Source organism: Helobdella robusta, assembly GCF_000326865.2.
Source record: "Helobdella robusta unplaced genomic scaffold HELROscaffold_15, whole genome shotgun sequence".
NCBI lineage: Eukaryota > Metazoa > Annelida > Clitellata > Rhynchobdellida > Glossiphoniidae > Helobdella > Helobdella robusta.
The window spans coordinates 2,630,480-2,648,789 of NW_008703839.1; the positions used below are offsets into that span (position 1 = coordinate 2,630,480).

An 18,310-nucleotide genomic window follows, 5' to 3' on the forward strand; every position below is an offset into this window, starting at 1 on the left:
TGCTTCATAAAATAGAACTAACATCAGCACATAAAATGGAATGAATAGAGGATTAGTGTTGAAGATGAATGAATGGGTGAATGGTTGTGGGACGAATCAGTGATAGAAAGATGGATAGATTAATGAATGAATGACTCTGGGACGAATCAATGATAAAAGGATGGATGGATGAATGATTGTGGGACGAATCAATGATAGAAGGGTGGATAGATGATTGAATGAAATATGCATTAACGAACAGTATACAGCTTGTTATCCATCACAGAATTCGTAAATAAATGGATTAAAATTAGATGGACTAATGTAAAAAGAATCAACGAAAGAATAAATATTAAATATTTAACTGGAAACGGATGAATAAGTAAATCTGGATATCTGGTTGGATGGATACAATTTAATGAATAAATAAAAAAGTTTGACGATTGAATGAAAATGGATGAATGGATGAAAACCGAGGAGGATAAAAATTTAGGGATCAATGAGGAATGAGAGAATGGATAAAGTATATGCGTTTGAACGTACGGGGTTCAATAACAGCAATAATAATAATAATAATAAAAACAATAATAATACTTTTAATAATAATAATAATAATATGGGGACCAATATAACAACAATCACATTGACATCAGATGAACACATGTGAGCGTGAAATTAGAACGAAACAACGATTTCATTTCAAATCGCTGCTTGCTGTTAATATCATTGTAACATTATGTATTTATTTTTATAAGACTGATATATTATTTATTATTATTACTATTATTATTATTATTTATTAATAATTTTTTTATTAAATTGAAATACACTAAGCTGATGTAACATGCTAATTTTCCTAGCACTTGTTAACTTTCCTGAATGAAATTAATTTGAATTTGAATCAATTTTTTTCTGTTAACGTTTTTGTGAACAGTGCTAATTGTTGCGGATGATTTTAATAGCATTAGAAACAAATTTGAAACTCACATGATTTTGTTTAAGGTAATTAATACATTTTTTTATTCATTTTATTTTATTTAAAAATTGTCTTTACTTTCTGTATTTTCGCATATAAATTCCAAGCACGTATAGATGCATTTCATCTGGTTCATTCATGTTCAAATCCGGAAACATTACATTTCTTTCCTATAAATTAACACCGGAACCCGTACATCTGGTTTGACATTTATAACGCTAACTTACTCATCTTGAGCTGTTTTTAAGTTGAATATTATATGTGCAGTTTGTTTGTATCAATTTTATGAATCTGTTTCTAATTTCTTGTTTATACGTTCATTGAAATCGAAGCTTGTTTAGTTTTTTGACGATTTATTATTGGGGCACAATAAAATGATATTAATGTTCCGCTCATCTCTTCCTAGTTCATTCATTGATTGAAAATGCCAAAAGAAATCGAAGCATTCGAAGCTTTGCGCCTGTAGTTGCTGCAGAGCAATGCATTGTTCTGATCATACTACAGCGTGCCCACAAATCTGATGTTTGTTTAAAATAAAAAACTTCTTTGTTTGTTTTTAATATAATTGTTTATTAAAGAAACGTTAATTGAAATATTAGAAGACACGTTAGTCGACAAAAAGCGAAAAGAACATACACGTGCAAGTTAGTCAAGTTAGCAATAATATAAGGTTGTCTGAAACTATGGAAAGTCATAAATATATTGAAACATATATAATATACATATATATTATTTCAATACTTTCCCTTGTTTCAAAACATTTTATGACATTAGTCCCATATGTCCACACAGGAGTTTCAGTCTGACTCTGTCCAGTGGCTTTGTCATCACATCAGCGACTTGATCACTTGTTGAAATTTGTGTGATATCAACCGTTCCATCTTGAATTATTTCTCTAATAAAAAAGTTCTTCAAGTCAATGTGTTTTGTTCGCCGATGAAATTGTGGGTTCTGAGCTAATTTAACTGCAGCACTGTTGTCAACTTGCAAGATTGGCACATCTTTCAAATCAACCTGTAATGATTTGAATAATCTTTGAAGCCAAATTATTTCTTTGACAGCCTATGTCGCAGCGATGATCTCAGCCTCTGTTGTAGATGTTGCAACTATGGCCTGTCGTTGACTAATCCATGATATTATGCCTCCTGCATATATCACTGCAATACCTGTGGTCGAACGTCCAGTCTTTCTACAGGCTCCAAAATCTGAATCACCGAAACACTGTAAAACTCCTTTTGTACTGTCTGATCTGTACACAATGCTCTGATCGATTGTTCCCGCTAAATATCTAAGCACTTGTTTTGCTTTTATTATATCTCCTGGTGTTGGTTTCTCGAGGGAGCGTGATAAATAGCTAATGCTGTACGCAATGTCTGGTCTTGTACCTAACATCAGGTACATTAATGCTCCAACTAGTTGTCGAAAAGGGTATTCTGAACCTGCTATGTCTGATTGATTATTATCATTTTCTTTAAGCATTGGGGTGTGAACTGGTTTACATTCTTCAAATCTGAAAAGTTTAAGAATTTTCCTTGCATAACCAGATTGACAAACTTTTATGCTTCCATCCAATAGAGTTTCTATTTGAAGACCTAGAAAATATGTTGCAGGTTTAACTGTAACCTGAAATTTCAGCTTCAATTTTCCAATGAATAGATCTAAATCTTCTGTGTTGCTAACGGCTACCAGTCCATCATCAACATACAATGCTAACATCATAATGTTTTTATTCTGTTTTTTAACATACAGACATGGATCCGCTTCACTCGACTTAAAGCCACATTCAAAAAGAAACTTGCCGAAGCATTAATTCCAACAACGAGGTGCTTGCTTTAGACCATACAGACTTTTGAGCAATCGACAAACTTTATTTGAGCCATCATTATATCCTTCTGGTTGTTTGATGTGGATCACTTCATCAAGTTCACCATACAGGAATGCAGTTGATACATCAAATTGAAGAAGATGCAGTTTTTCACTTGCTGCAATACTTAGTACAGAGCGAATTGTAGTCAATTTTACTACTGGACGAAACGTCTGATTATAATCTACATTTTGTCGTTGTGAAAATCCTTTTGCCACAAGTCTTGCCTTGTATCTATCTACACTTCCGTCTGGCAAGGTTTTTATTTTGTAAACCCATTTACATGGAATAACTTTAGCTCCTCTGGGTAGCTCACAAAGTTCCCAAGTTCTATTTTTGTTTAGTGAATTAATTTTATTATTCATGGCATTATTCCAATATTACTTTCCCGGCTTTGAATGGCTTCTTCGTATGTATCTGGTTCATGTACATCTAATAAATATGTCTCAGCCTGCATCACATACTCATCTAACTTCTTAGGTTTCTCAAGCTTGACCTATCTATGAGTTGAACTTTAACTGAATTATCTATAATCTTCTCAGTGTCATCTGTAATTTCTTCTTTTGAATCATCATTTCTACTACTCGAGTCATTTTCTGATTTGCAATTGATTTGAGGATCTGTTGTAAAATCTTTTTGAGTCTGATGTTCAAATGATGTTGTACATTTCATAGGTTTTTCTTGGAAAACAACATCTCTTGAGAATATCATTTTATATTGATTTTTGAGCCATATACAATAGCGTTCGTCACCATCGTAACCAACAAGGTAACCTTTTATGGCTTTCTTATCCATTTTTTGACGTTTTTGATCAGGTATGTGAACAAAACATGTAGATCGAATTATTCCAAATGGTTAATTCTCNGGCTTTTTACCTGTCCAAATTCAAATGGGCTTTTATCTTCAATCGACGACTTGCCTGTTCGATTAAGTAAATATACTGCAGTTGAACATAACTCAGCCCACATAGCGACTGGAAATTCAAAATCTGGATTTGAGTACTTCAATGTGCGTGCCATTTCTACTATTGTTCTGTTTTCACGTTCACTACCACCATTTTGTTGAGGTGTATATGGTGCTGTTAGTCTTTGCGTGATTCCATGGCTGCGCAGGATGTTTCGAACTTCTTCGTTGTCAAACTCACCCCCATTGTCACTCAAAAGTTCTTTTACTTTATGACCTTGAGTCGCTGCTTGAGACAAAATATTTTGTAGTGCCTGTTTCACTTCATTTTTGTGTCTAAGTAAAGAAATGAACCTCATTTTGCTGTAATGATCTTTGAAAACAACAAAATATCGTTTACTATTAAATGATTCTGTACTGAAAGGACCACAAACATCTGCTGATAGTAGTTCACGTGGTTTATTGGTTGCATTTCTCTTGCCAAATTTTAACCGATGTGCTTTACCATAGAGACATGGTTCACACAAATCCTTGTCAAGATGAACTTTAATGTTTAACTCCTTTTCTATAACATTCTTTATGTGACGTTTATCTTGATGACCAAAACGTTCATGGTAGAGCTGCACTATTGAATTTTCACTGACTATATTCACTTCAGCCGGTGTATCTGGAGTTTATGAAATCAAGTTTGCCTTATACAAGGAACCATCTACTCGTCTTGTCCCTTGTACTACCACTCGGTTCTTTATACTGAGTTGACATTTGGTTGCATAAGATTCAAACTTGCTGTTTTTTGAATTTTTATCTTGTGCGGCTAATATGGAAAACAGGTTTCTACCTATATATGGAACATACCAGACATCTGAGAGTTTTATATACTGTTGTTTGTTATTTACTGTTGACAGCATATTTATTTCGCCTCTACCCACAGCAGCAAGAACTTCTTTTCCTGCAGCTTGAACAGAACTTGGTGCGACAAACTTCTCAAAAGTAACAAAAATCTGGATTGTTCGTTAGGTGCTTTGTTGCTCCATTGTCAATATACCACTTAGTGTTGTCTCTCAGTGTTTGATTACTGGCTGACGTGCACAAAACTACATTTGATGTTTCATCATATGCTTTTCTTGGTGTTGCTGAAACATTTTTGGAATTTTTAGAAGGTCTTCCATCCCTGACCCACTTTCTACATTGCTTAACCCAGTGTCCAGGTTTATGGCAATAGTTGCAGTTACCAACTGGTTTTGTCCTTTTAGTGAAATCTCGTGATTTGTTGAAACTTAGCTTTTCAACATTTACAACTAAGGCGTTCTGCCTTAATGATTTATCGATTGTGTCGAAAGTCTTTATCTCTCTTTCGAAAGCACAGAGATGAGTGATTAAATCATCTATCGACTGCTTTTCTTCACCTAGCATTAGCCAACTTGATTTGAAATTTTGGAAACTATTTGGGAGAATCTGCATCGCTTTGTATACTAATAGCAGCTTTGGTAGTTTATTTTTTCCCGATGCCTGAAGCCCACTGTTTAATTCGTTACATAAAGTCTTCAATCTTGCAATTTGGCCGGATACATCTACATCCGCTATCCAATTGAAATCGAAAAAATTGTTACAAACTTGGAACAGTTGGTCCTTAGTTGACGCTTCAAAATTTCTTTTTAATTCCTCCCAAACTTCAAATGCTGTGTTCTTGTCCATTATCTTTTGGTATGTATCTTCTGTGACTGCATTCGCAATTACTGATTTGGCATAACTGTTTGTCTTTCTAAACAGATCTGATTTATTTTTAAAATCTTTTGTCTGTTGCTCTGTTTGATTTTCTAGTAATTCTGGTTTCGACAACTTCCCATCAATCACATCAAGTGCGCCCTCATGGTAGTCCATGAAATCTCGAACACGACGTTTCCAAATGGGCCAATCGGCTGCGCAACTTAACTGTTTTATTTGAAGCTCTGAGTCCATTTTGAAGGAAAAAAAATTGATGTTCTTGCTTCAACGATAGTTGGAAAAGTTCTTTTAGTCACGAATTGCCATCTCTTTCTTTTTTTTTCAAAAAACTTTTTCTCTAAACAATTTATAAAGCGTTCTGGGCACATAACCTGTTTAAAATAAAAAAACTTCTTTGTTTGTTTTTAATATAATTGTTTATTAAAGAAACGTTAATTGAAATATTAGAAGACACGTTAGTCGACAAAAAGCGAAAAGAACATCACGTGCAAGTTAGTCAAGTTAGCAATAATATATGATTATCTGAAAATATGGAAAGTCATAAATATATTGAAACATATATAATATACATATATATTATTTCAATAATGTTTTGTTCTTAAGTAGCCTTTATCATTACATTTAAAATAAATTATTCGTGATTGCGTAATGGCAATGTTAAATGTTAGATGGCATAGTCGACATTTTTGCCTCTAAGCAATGTTAATAATTATACCCTTTTAGAGCACTGTTATCATGTGATCAACTTATTTTGTTGTTTTTTATGACTTTGTTTTGTTGTTCATGATGTCAAGATTTTTATTGTTGTTGTTGATGATGTTGTCTTTGTTGTTTTCATGGTTTTCTTTGATATCACGATTTTTGCTGTTGCTGTACATGTATTTGTTATGTTTCTTATATACGTATTTGCTTTCTCTTTGTTATCGTCGCTGCATAATATTATTTCAAAAAAAATTTTTGTGCCGATGTGCTCGTTGTATTTGAGAGTGGCTTGGGAAACTTTTGTCATAAGCGGGTTCGCTGGATAGTTTTGATGTCAGCTGCATTGTCCAACTCTTCTTGTTTATGGCGATTGCACTTTGTTATGCTGTTCACGTTGTCCTCCCAGTTCAAATTATTAATCTTATAAATTCGTTTTGCAGGAAATTTTGCTGTTTCGTTAGTTATTCCTCTGCATTTGTTCAGCAGATAACAAAAGATATTAAAAATTGTTTAATGTGGATGTTGGTGTTGATCGATAGTATAGTTGGGAGTAAACGACTAAATAAATTTTTCATTCCTCTGTTCAGATCATTCAAGTCAACTATCTCATCCTTCATTAACCATTCAATTGGTTTTTGGAAAGTTCGCTATAACAATGTTAAACTCAGCTCTTTAAATTTTTATTTATTTCAGTTGACAAGTTTCAGAATAGTATTTTGGGCGAGCAGATAGTGTAATGGATAAAGCTGCTGGATTCAAGTGCAAAGATATTCCCGCGTGGATTCAGGCGCGCTCACATGCATCCTATGCGTTATAAAATATTTTACTTTGAAAAATGTTTAAAAGATTTGTTAATAATAATAAAAAAATAACAATGGATATGTACACAATGCTGAAGATTATGAACTAAGTGGATAAACATATTTAAAAGTTATTTAATTATCCAATTTAAAGTGTTAAGTATTTTATTATAAATCAACATTTAATCTATCAACTAAATAATTTACTTTGTTGATGGTGATGAATGAGGCCTTAATTTGAAATGACGTGTTAATGATGCGATCGGATTAGTGACGTCACCTAAAAGCTTGATAGGTAAATTTGATGATGGTCCGGCGGAAATTAATGGGCAGATATCGTGTTGGGGTTTTAAACTTATAAAAAAACAAACTTCTACTTGCAAACAGACACAAACAGTTTACCAGTTTTATTGTGTTAGCAGTAATTTTGTTGTTTTTTTTTCTATAAGAACTCATCAAATCATGAGCAAGCAAGCATTCTCAGATGCAGTTTTGTCAAAGTAGCCAGCAGTGGCTACCACTACGAACTGCCAATAAAATCTGTGTGGAGCCTGGAAAATTGTCTACAGCTACTACAAATAATTGTTGTAGCTATTAATAAATTTCACTATTGCACGAACAAATAATACTAATTTCTTATAGTTTCATTATCTTCCATTACTACCATTGCAACTTCACTACTATTACTACTACTACTACTACTACCACTACTACTACTACTACTACTACTACTACTACTACTACTACTACTACTACTACTACTACTACTACTACTACTACTACTACTACTACTACTACTATTTAACTACAACTATCACCAAATCTAGAGATAATAATAATAATAATAATAAAAGTAACAATAATATTAATAATAAAAAAAATAATTATGTAATAACAAGCTGTTATGTTTAATAAAAATTAAATATTTTCTAACTGAATGTGCGTGTGTTCATCAGTGTTTGTGTGAATGCATGGATCTATCAGTACAAGTGTACTTATGCACGTTCTACCCAACCTGCACATATTCTAATAATAATTTGGCGTAAGTGCCTATCTGCTTAGTACACCAGGACCATTGTTATAGTCACAGCCGTGTGTTGTCGTCAATGCATTAGAAGTTGTCCTAGAATAAGAAAGTTGATGGTCTGCTATTGCTGTTACCCGTTCTTGTTGATTTGTTGTTGTTTACGATGTTGATTTGTTGTTGTTGTTGATTTGTTGTTGTTGTTGATTTGCTGTTGTTATTGTAACATGTTTTCGTCTTTGAGTATTGATGCAATTCATTGAGAACGTGTCATTTTTTAAATAAATTTCATTAATATTTTCTGCTATAAAAAAAAAAAATGTTTTTTACTTTAAAAGAAAGACCAAAGCCTGGTTCAGTTAGATATTAACAAATCTTTGGCTGTCGTGAATATTTCACTTAAAGAAAGCCTCTAATGTTTAACAAAAATTCTCATAAATTAAAATTAATATTGACACTTTCAAACAAGCTAAACAAAAATTAAAAACTATCGCAACTTTATCAACTATGCAAAAAAACAATAATATGTTTGATCATCAGTTTGAACGGACGTTTATACAGTCGATTACATAAATGGAAAATTTGAACAATTCATAATTCCTGTTATAGAGGGCTAGACTAGTTAAAAATCTTAAAAAGTTACTACCGCTACTTTTATTTACCGCCCACATTTCCACTAACCACATTCGAAAAAAAAATAGACAATTTTTTTAAATAATTAGCACAACCCTGAATAACAGTTAAAGAGTCAGCTTCGCAATCAGTATCTTGTGCACTGCAAAAATTTTACAGTAAAAATTTATTTTTTTAGATAACGTTGAGCAACAGTACTTGAGATAAGTTCCTTCGTGGTTATAATAATTACTTAAGGTCATGATAATAACTACTTGAAGTCATGGGATGGAAAGTATTTAATACTTAATAGTATCAACGAATATTCAGGTTGTACGTTAAAGTATATACATATTTAGGGCTATTAATTTAATTCTTTGACACAAGCTATCACCAAATAAGGTGTTTGATTTTTTGTTGCTTTCACATTCAAAACAACATTCCAAAAAAAGGTTTACAAAAAGCAACAAAAGTGGTATCTAAACAAAAAACAAAACCAAAATCAGACGATTTTTCTATCACCCAATCATTGACAGTAAGCACACATGCAGTGGCGGATCCTGGTGCATGCCTAAATGCATCCACATTTTGCCAGACCAGGAAAGAAGAAAATATTGAAGGTTCCCTGTGATAATATAACAAAAAAGTAAACTCAAATTAGCAAAAAGGGTCATCAACTAAAAATTTTGAAACTCCTCATCCCACACAAACTGAAATAAACGGGATTTATGAGAATTAGCGTAACAAAGGCCATCAACTTTAATTCCATATCTTTCAAAATCTTCAATCAGATTCAAAATCAATCCAAAATCCAATAAATCTCTAATCCAAATAGACGTAAAAGTGATAATTCGCACACCTTCCTGTAAAGAACTCAAATAATTGTGATTCAATTCGTTTAATGATGATTTAAATTCATCCATTTTCTTAATTTCTATGTGCAGCAGAAATGACAGCTTCGTTTGTTTGAGTAGCAAGCATTGTCAGCCTGCAAACAGACCAAAATATTTGTTATCAACGCATTCGTTCGTCAGCCATTCTATTGAAGTTCGCGTCACATTATTAAGAATACTTTAAAGTAATCGGTTTGTAGATAACAAACAGTTGTAAGCTTCGTTACAATTAAACCTTTCTATTCATCACCATTTAAACTCTCTCGCTCTATCTCTTTATCTTTCTCTCTCTCTCTCTCTCTCTCTCTCTCTCTCTCTCTCCTCTCTCTCTGTGTTGTGTGTGTGTATGTGTAAATAAAAATCTCTCTTCTTTTATCAATTATATTAAATTTTTTAAGAAATTAAAGCCAAGCATTTTTTTAAATTTGTAGACAAATTTATTTGTAAACAATTAACTTAATGATGAAAAACTTAACTAGTTCCATCCTTGTTTGTTTGCTTATCATCATCTCATTGCCGCCTTCTTCACCATCCGAGTAAGTTGCTATCTTAGTTTTGGGAATTTTTTTCGTATTTTTTTATTTCAAGATTTTTGTCAAAAATATCGCTAAATTTCTTAAATTATTATCATCACCATTTATTATAATTATCATCAGTTAATATTATTATCATCATTTATTATCATTATCATCATTCCCATCATCATCATGATCATCACCAATAACACAAGTATCATCATCTTCATAGTAATCATTTTTTATTTAGCCATCTTTTATCTTATCAAAATAATGTAATGTAATGAGATACATTCAACATTGACGTTACCATTACTACTGTTTTAACTGCAAAGTGAACATGAACATCATCAGCATCCTCACCATCATCATCATCATTATCATCATCACCATTATTTTAATAACACCAGAAGCAAGAAGATTGATGACTCGTCACTTCTGAAACTGTTGGAATATTTCAAAACCCACCACCACCAACAACAACAACCACACACAAACAATGATGATGGTGATGATGATGATGATGGCGAGTCCAATGATGGAGAGAACGAGGAGGAGGAAACGGAAAACAGTGATGATGGTCATGATGACGATGGTGGTAATGATGGTGACCATGGTAATGATGGCGATGATGACGACAACAACAATTTAGCTAAGATGCATGTAGAATTGAAGAATATGATGAAACGATTGAAGACAGCAAAGGAAAATAAGATTGTGAGTTCTGCAAGAAACTATGCTCTACCCTTCATTAAATTTTATATGAGAAGTAGTTAGAAATCGATGAATGACATCATTTAAAATTTCCTAAAACCTAGCGGCTATTAATAAGACAATAAAATTTATATGAGGTGCTTTCAATTAACGGCGAAACAGTTTCAAATAGGAAGAGCGAAAATTGTTGTATAACTAATTTCTATCGATGATATGAACTTTTTGCATTACAAATCTAGGCTATTTGCGTAAAATCTCAATCTAATAAAGTTTGATTAAATGTTGCATGTTGAAGTTAAGCATGATAACCAAGAAGTCTCTCACATATTGAAATTATTTCTCTTGAATGAAACAAATTTTTTTCAAATGTTTTTCAAATATTTCAGGTCGCAAGTGCTCAAACAAAAATAATAAGTACGTAATTATTTACTCAATTTAAAAATTGTTGTATAATTGAAAAAATTCAACCAACCGTTACAAATTTTTGCACTCTACTGATAATTTTAACGATCAATCAGTTCATATTTTATTTAAAATTTGAATCCAGATGAAGATCCTTGTGGTCCAAACCCGCTGATAATAAGCGACAGCTCGTCAGGAACCATCTACTCGCCTGGATACGCAAAAGGCCGTTATGAGCCACAGCTGAAATGTGCTTGGAAGTTTGTGGCACAACCAGGCGAGGTAGAAATTTATAACAATTTGGACTTTTCAATTAGTTAATTGAGAGCAAATTAAATATTTTTTCATAATGTAAATTGAAAGTAAATAAAATGTATTCGTGAAACATACCAGCTCATATGTTGAATTTAGAAATAATATATAGTATAAATAATTTGTATTTTTTTGTATTTAGGTGATGAAATTAACATTTCAAGTAATGGACATCGAGAGCTCACCGCTTTGTGGATATGATTCCGTGTCCGTTTGGGATGTGGTCAATGAAAAGGGAGTCCCTCTTGGAAAATTTTGTGGAAAGACACTGCCTGTAGAAACACTGAAGTCTACTGGTAAGTTTAGGCTGTCATTTTTTAATTGATCACTCCTCCATTTAATAAAAGTTTAAAACTTATGAGCACATACATGTAACATTTGCGAACTCTTTGGGGAAATTTTTATCTGTCCTATCAACTTGAATTAATTTCATTGTCAAAGACTGTGATGCTGTTTGTTGATCAAAACAAAACATCGTGCATAACCCCAAATTAGAGATTTGTTTATTTGTTTTTGCGTCGTTTCAAATCGAAGTTACTGTGCTTCAAAACATTCTTGAAGCAAGTTTTTAAAAAAATCACTCGAGTCATAATAATTATTACATACCATCATAATGTAAAACAACTTTCAATTATAAAACAACATTAGTCATTCGTTTCAAAACCTGGAACATCACCTCCAACCAAATCATTGGTGGCAACATCACAACAACAAAACCTCTAGAACAACAGCACTGATTTCATTCTATTTGATATTCCAACAAACTAACAGGTCGGTTCCTCTTTGTTTACTTCATCACCGATAAATCGAAGGGAGACGGAAAGTTTGCAATCCAATATGAATCCGTTAATCCAAAGCGTTAGTATTGCATGCATACTTCAATTCACAATCGTTATGGTTACCTCATTGGATGAGCAGATAGGATACATGCTTCATTTTGTTGAGCACTGCAATTTACAATAATGACTCTGCTGTCATCTTACGGAGCATAGCAATCATTGAATTGTTGTAATATTTATATGATAGATACACTAAGAGCAGTAAAATTACAATAACTTTTGACGTCTTATTTAAAAAGAGATTTTTTAAGATGACAAATTGATCTTTTGTTTTAAACAAAGTTTCAATTTAGAGTAAACTCAAAAAAATCAATGATGGCAGTATGTGACAATGCTCGAAGTGTTTAAAAATGCATATATTTCATTATCTGATCATAACAAGAACTGTCACAAATGCAAAATCAAAGATTTAATTTTTCAACCTGATCGTCATATCATTCATTCATTCATCTATTCAGTCAATATTTGCAACCATCATTAACCAAAATTCAGCCCCTGAGCCCTCAGACGATATGTGTGGCAAGCCAGCCATTCAACCATCAACCAGGATTGTCAACGGATACCAAGCTGTGCCTCACTCGTGGCCTTGGCAGGTTTTAATTTTTTAAATCAAGAATAATAAAAGAATAAATAAAGAATAGATAATAATGACGTTGGAATTATGATGTTTTAAGTAATTAATATCCGTAATGCTTACTGCCACTTATTACTTGATAAGATAAATGTCGTGTTACAAAAATTAGTTAATGGCTTTCCATAAAAGATATCGCGCATTTTTGTATTTCTTTGACTCATCCGCCTGCTGACATGAAATGTCACAAATTTTCAAACCCCTCCATGTCACAATTTTTTGACCAACCCCACTCTTCTTGAAGGTTACCACATAAAACGAATTGATCATTGATGTGCTGGATGAAAATGTCATCAAAAAAATCTTCTAAATAATTTTTGGGGAAGCGGATCTCTTGTAAAAACAGTTGAAATGGAGTTTGCTGAATTTCAAAATTTAATGTTTTTCAATTTAAATCTAATTTCCTCGACAGTATTTTGCATCTGTCTTTCTTCCTCTTTGATAAAGAGCATTTATTGTCATTGTCATTTTCACGTGGTTCATCTTCTTTATCCTAGTATAGAAAAGACAGATTGAATTCTAGAACAAAATATTCTTTCTGGAATACGACTAATTATTACAGATCATTTAAAAAATTTAAAAAATGATAAGTATTTGCCAGCCAATCTTTTTATTTGATCTACCAGGTTGTATTATAGTAGCTTCAGCCACACTCAATAATTGTCGTCCTGGAATGGCATCAACTGATCTTTGACCTCAACACAGGAAAAGCTTATAAAATAACCATATGTATTAAAGAAACAATGAAAAAAAGCAATGAAAACCAAAAAATAATGAAATTTATAAGGTTAGTTTAGTATTTTAAAAGAGACTTTTTAACGGACGTCAGCAGAAAACGAGTTATCAATATCCTGAACAACCGAAAAAATCAAATCAACTTCATCTTACAGCAGGGGTGGGCAAACTACGACCCGCGCTATTTTATGTGGCCCACGAGGCAATGTTCGACAAAAAAATGTCATCAGTCAGACATCATGACCAAAAAAAAGAAAAATGAGCCACAAATCTTAAAAAATTCTCATACGGGTCAAGAAAAATTTGTTTTTTAAGTATATGCGGCCCTTCAAAGATAAAATAGATCTTAATGCGGCCCCAGAGAAAAATGTTTGCCTACCCCTCTCTTACAGCTTTGAATTTGGATCAACGCAGATATTAATTCATGAATAAAGCTAAAACGTACGTCAAAGAAGCAAATTTCTTATTACCTTTTTTTTGATAAAAGTATGATAAAAGGGTTTACATTGAAAAAAATCGAAACAAAATGGTATGTCATATAAGATTTTATCATCTCCTTTTTCGCCATGTCACGAAGTGTTAAAAATGTTTTTATACCCCGCCCTCAAAGAGTGACATTCTTCATGGATAGCCCCTAGATATAAAATTTGTTTGTTAAAGTTTGTTTGCCAGTGTCCTTTTTAACCTGATTGATATACACAAGTAGCGCCACTAGAAAGTTTCCATTTCCAAAAAATATATTTAAACCGCCAAAAATCTGGTTTACTATGAAAAATGTTAAAAATAACAATTCCTCTGATAACAGGTCAGCATAAGGTTAGTGATCGGTAGCAAGCAGTACCACATATGCGGTGGCTCAGTAATCTCATCAAGCGTGATCGCCACGGCTGCTCACTGCTTGTTAGTCAACTTATTATCCACTGTTCTACTGTTCAATTCATTTTTTCGTTCTGATTTTGCATGCTAAGTTTGTTTGTTTGTTCCGATCTTATTATAAAATGTTGTTGTCCATTTTTAAAAATTTGTGTAAATTGTTTGATGTTATTTTTATTTTTCTCGGGTTCACTGTTGCAATTCCGTCCTGAATGTGTCAAATCGATAAACTGGACAAAAATGGCTGCGTTATAAACGTGTCAGCAGCATGCAATGTGAACGTTCTAACAACTAATTAACATCTCCTATTCGGCAGTTTTGACGAAAAGCACAAACCACACGACTTTCGAAGCCTCAAAGTTGTAGTAGGCGATCACGATCAGAAAACCAACTTAGACGGAAAAACTCAATCGCCAGCCATCCAGAAAGTCATATACCATCAGTCCTACAACCCTAACTCTGCTTCAAGTCCGTACGACATCGCCGTCATGCTCCTGCAGACGCCTCTCACCTTCGACAGCAGCGTTAGCCCAATATGTCTGCCTCGAGAAGATGTCTCCGTGAACAGCCTCTGTTTCGCCACTGGATGGGGGGACACTAACGGTTGGAGCTCATTTTCAATTTCATTATTTTTAAAAATATGTGTAATAATAATTCACATTCTCAAAAATTTTAAAATACTTAACTTCGAAAGAAAATGTTGATACATAATAACTAAAGTGATAATTTTTTAACTATTTTATATAATTTGATTACCAGTATTAACTAATTAGAGAAGTTTCCTAAAGTAGGTTAACCATTTTTACTGTTGAAATCTACAAATCTATAAAATGAACATCTTATTAATAATAGAAGACTAAAAACACTGAAACAATTTCTGAAGAAACCGGTGATGAAACCGTGCTCAACCAAGTGCGCCTGCCTATCGTCAGCTACACTTTCTGTTCGCAGAGAGAATATTACGGTAGTCAGATTATCGCGACCATGTTGTGTGCAGGGTACGATGAGGGAGGGAAGGACGCCTGCCAGGGAGACAGTGGAGGCCCTCTAGCTTGCTACAATAATATCAATAAGAGGTAAATTTTCATTAAAAATTAATTTCTTCATGTAGATTTTATTAACGTAATTTGCTCCAATGTTTTCTCTTCTTGCGACTCATGGGCTGTCCACAAAGGATGTCACGCTTTAAAAAGTGTCAAGTGTCAACAAATTTTTGACAATTTCGGACAAGGGACAGAAAATGAAGGCTTATGAGCATCTCGTTTTAAACTTTTTCAATTTACATCATGAATTAATAAAAATTTTCTTGACAATTTTTTGTCAATAAAAGTTTATAAATTTTTAAGTATGTTCAGTAGGCATCAAAATAATTTGCTCCTTTGATGCTTAACTTATTGCATTTTTCAATTTATTCCTAAAGTTAGGTAAGTGTTCATTTAGATTTATCTTTAACACTAATGAAGGCAGTTGATTTTCATTTACCAATCATTATTCCTGATATCGATAGCATGCATGAAACAGTTCAAAGTGTTTGCAGCTAAGAAGTAACTTAAAGAGAGGGGGGGTCAAACAAATGGGGCCTTCTTTACATGAAGGGTTTGAAATTTTGCAGCCGGAAGGGAAGGGAGCCAAAAAAAGGCAAAATATGCTTTGACATTCTTTATGAACAGCCTCAGATTTTCACATTTGAACACTCAGTCCATACAATATTTTTTGACTGTCCTTGAAATGAACTCCATGTCTACCAATATTCTTCCGCTGTGTTAAATGTATTATCTGTGAATTGAACTAGAAGTAATAATTTTTAAGGTGGTACCTGCAAGGCATAACAAGCTGGGGAGCTGGTTGTGCAAAACCGAAAAGACCTGGAATATATACCAGAGTAACAAAATATTTGGGCTGGATTTATCAGAACAGTGGAGGTGAGGTTTGATGTGTGCTGAAAATTTCTATGCTTCAATATCATCAAAATCAATTAGTGAACGAGTAGTTAGTAACTTTAAATCAAATATGAAATCGGACGCTAAGTTTGTCGTGTTTCATTAAAAACAAAAATTAAATTTTAAAAATTAAATCACAACACTTTAACCCACCTCACAGTTATTTCCTAAAGGTTTAAAAAGGAAAGAATTAACCAAGCAACTGCTTTTTATTTTTAATTATAATGATGAACATTTCAGATGTGTTATTTTAAAAATTTAATAATTTTTTTTCAATGTTTCAATTTCAAATTTGATTTTAATATTTTGCCATTGAGCATTCAAAACAAGACCCAACTCATCCAATTTAGTGAAGTTTGCTAATAGCGAGTACACACTCAACTAATAAACATTCTTCTAACATCACGTTATATTTCTGTTGATGAATAAAATAACTTTAATTGAATTACCAATAGTTTTTGCAATTTGCAACATTTTGCAATCAAACCTGGGTTTTGCTGTGGCCTTTGTTTAGGTATTGGAAATTTTTCTCCGACAAAAAATTCAAGGAATTTTATGAGATATAAAAGTGTCTGCCGTAAGTTTCGTGTTCAGGTTATCTTTACCACCAAAAAATATAAGTATACCACTACACAGTGTTAGTTGGAAGCCATATGGGGGACATGGCGTTCCTAACAAAATGATTGAGTGCTCCAAACACTATTTCTACGAAAATGTATAATGAAATATCTTATAATGACCTGTTAACTTTGGGTAAAATAAAATTGGTATGTTAGTGTCAATAATTAGTAGTTTATTAAGTTTCACGTGTTCGTTATTTTTGGACGTTATTTATTTTACATACTTCAGACAACGATGAATGGGAGAGATTTCAAGAGACCTGCTTGCCAGACATAAAAATACATTCTGAATTTTAAACATTCGCCATCTATTATACATTTTTTTTAGTCATAGGAATTGTCCTTGATTTCTGTCTCACATTATAAATGCTATGCTGGTGATAATTCTCATGATAAATTAATTCAAATGATGGCTGTTGTATAACTTGATTTAGAATTTATTTCATATCAGCGATAGGTGGAAAAAACAAAATGAAACATTATTCTTCTTAATATAACATTTTTATCTTGCAGTGTTATTGCTGTAACAATTTAACTAGATCATTTTGCTTTACAAAGTTCGCCTTCGAAGTTTAGGGGGCAAAGTTTCTCTTAAAAATATCAATAACCTCCTTGAACTGTTTAAAACAGAATTTATTTTTTCTTGACCTACTCAAGTGGACGATCTCTTTCGATTATTTTTGAAATCTCAACTCCTCAACAAGTTTCAACATCGATCTAAAACGAAATAAACTTAATTTTATTCAGTTGCTCTTCTGTCCTTGTACTTTTTGTTTCTATAATATTTTATTACAAATTTCTTTCTAAAACAATTTTTTAGACAAATATTTAACGGTAAGTAACTTTGTCAATGTAGAAAAAGAAAATACTAATTGTTGAATGCCTCGCTTCATTTCAACGTTGCGAGAAACAGCTGTGAAAATTGTAAAAAAAATAATAATGCGCAAATAAATTATTATAAGAAGCACGTGAATTGAGCGTGTTAATGTGTTGGGTCGCTGTCGAACGAAGTCGCGTTTTTAACATACAAAGCTTAAGATTATATTCATTCCAAAGCCAAATTTCAACAGATTATATGTTCAATTAAACAAATTTGGAGTTAATTTTAAATGTCATTGCCCTGCGAGTGTTAAAATAATGGTTTTAATTGAAGGTCATGCCCGTGATCTTCTGAGTTTTATATACAGTTATTTAGCTCAAGTGTAATGCGAGCTATACAGCCTGCACAGATTTATAGCTGTTTAATATATG

General features: G+C 32.7%; 1 protein-coding gene across 1 annotated transcript; it reads left to right on the forward strand.

Annotated features, from left to right (window-relative positions):
• The first annotated feature begins 11,259 nt into the window (after positions 1 to 11,259).
• On the forward strand, positions 11,260 to 16,891 carry HELRODRAFT_110109 (hypothetical protein). Its single transcript, XM_009015221.1, has 9 exons — positions 11,260 to 11,391; positions 11,564 to 11,717; positions 12,193 to 12,279; positions 12,753 to 12,856; positions 14,435 to 14,526; positions 14,816 to 15,102; positions 15,383 to 15,575; positions 16,309 to 16,421; positions 16,600 to 16,891. The coding sequence occupies exons 2-9, from the start codon at positions 11,567 to 11,569 to the stop codon at positions 16,608 to 16,610; spliced, it is 1,038 nt and encodes a 345-aa protein (XP_009013469.1). The 5' UTR covers positions 11,260 to 11,391; positions 11,564 to 11,566; the 3' UTR covers positions 16,611 to 16,891.
• Positions 16,892 to 18,310: the final 1,419 nt, after the last annotated feature.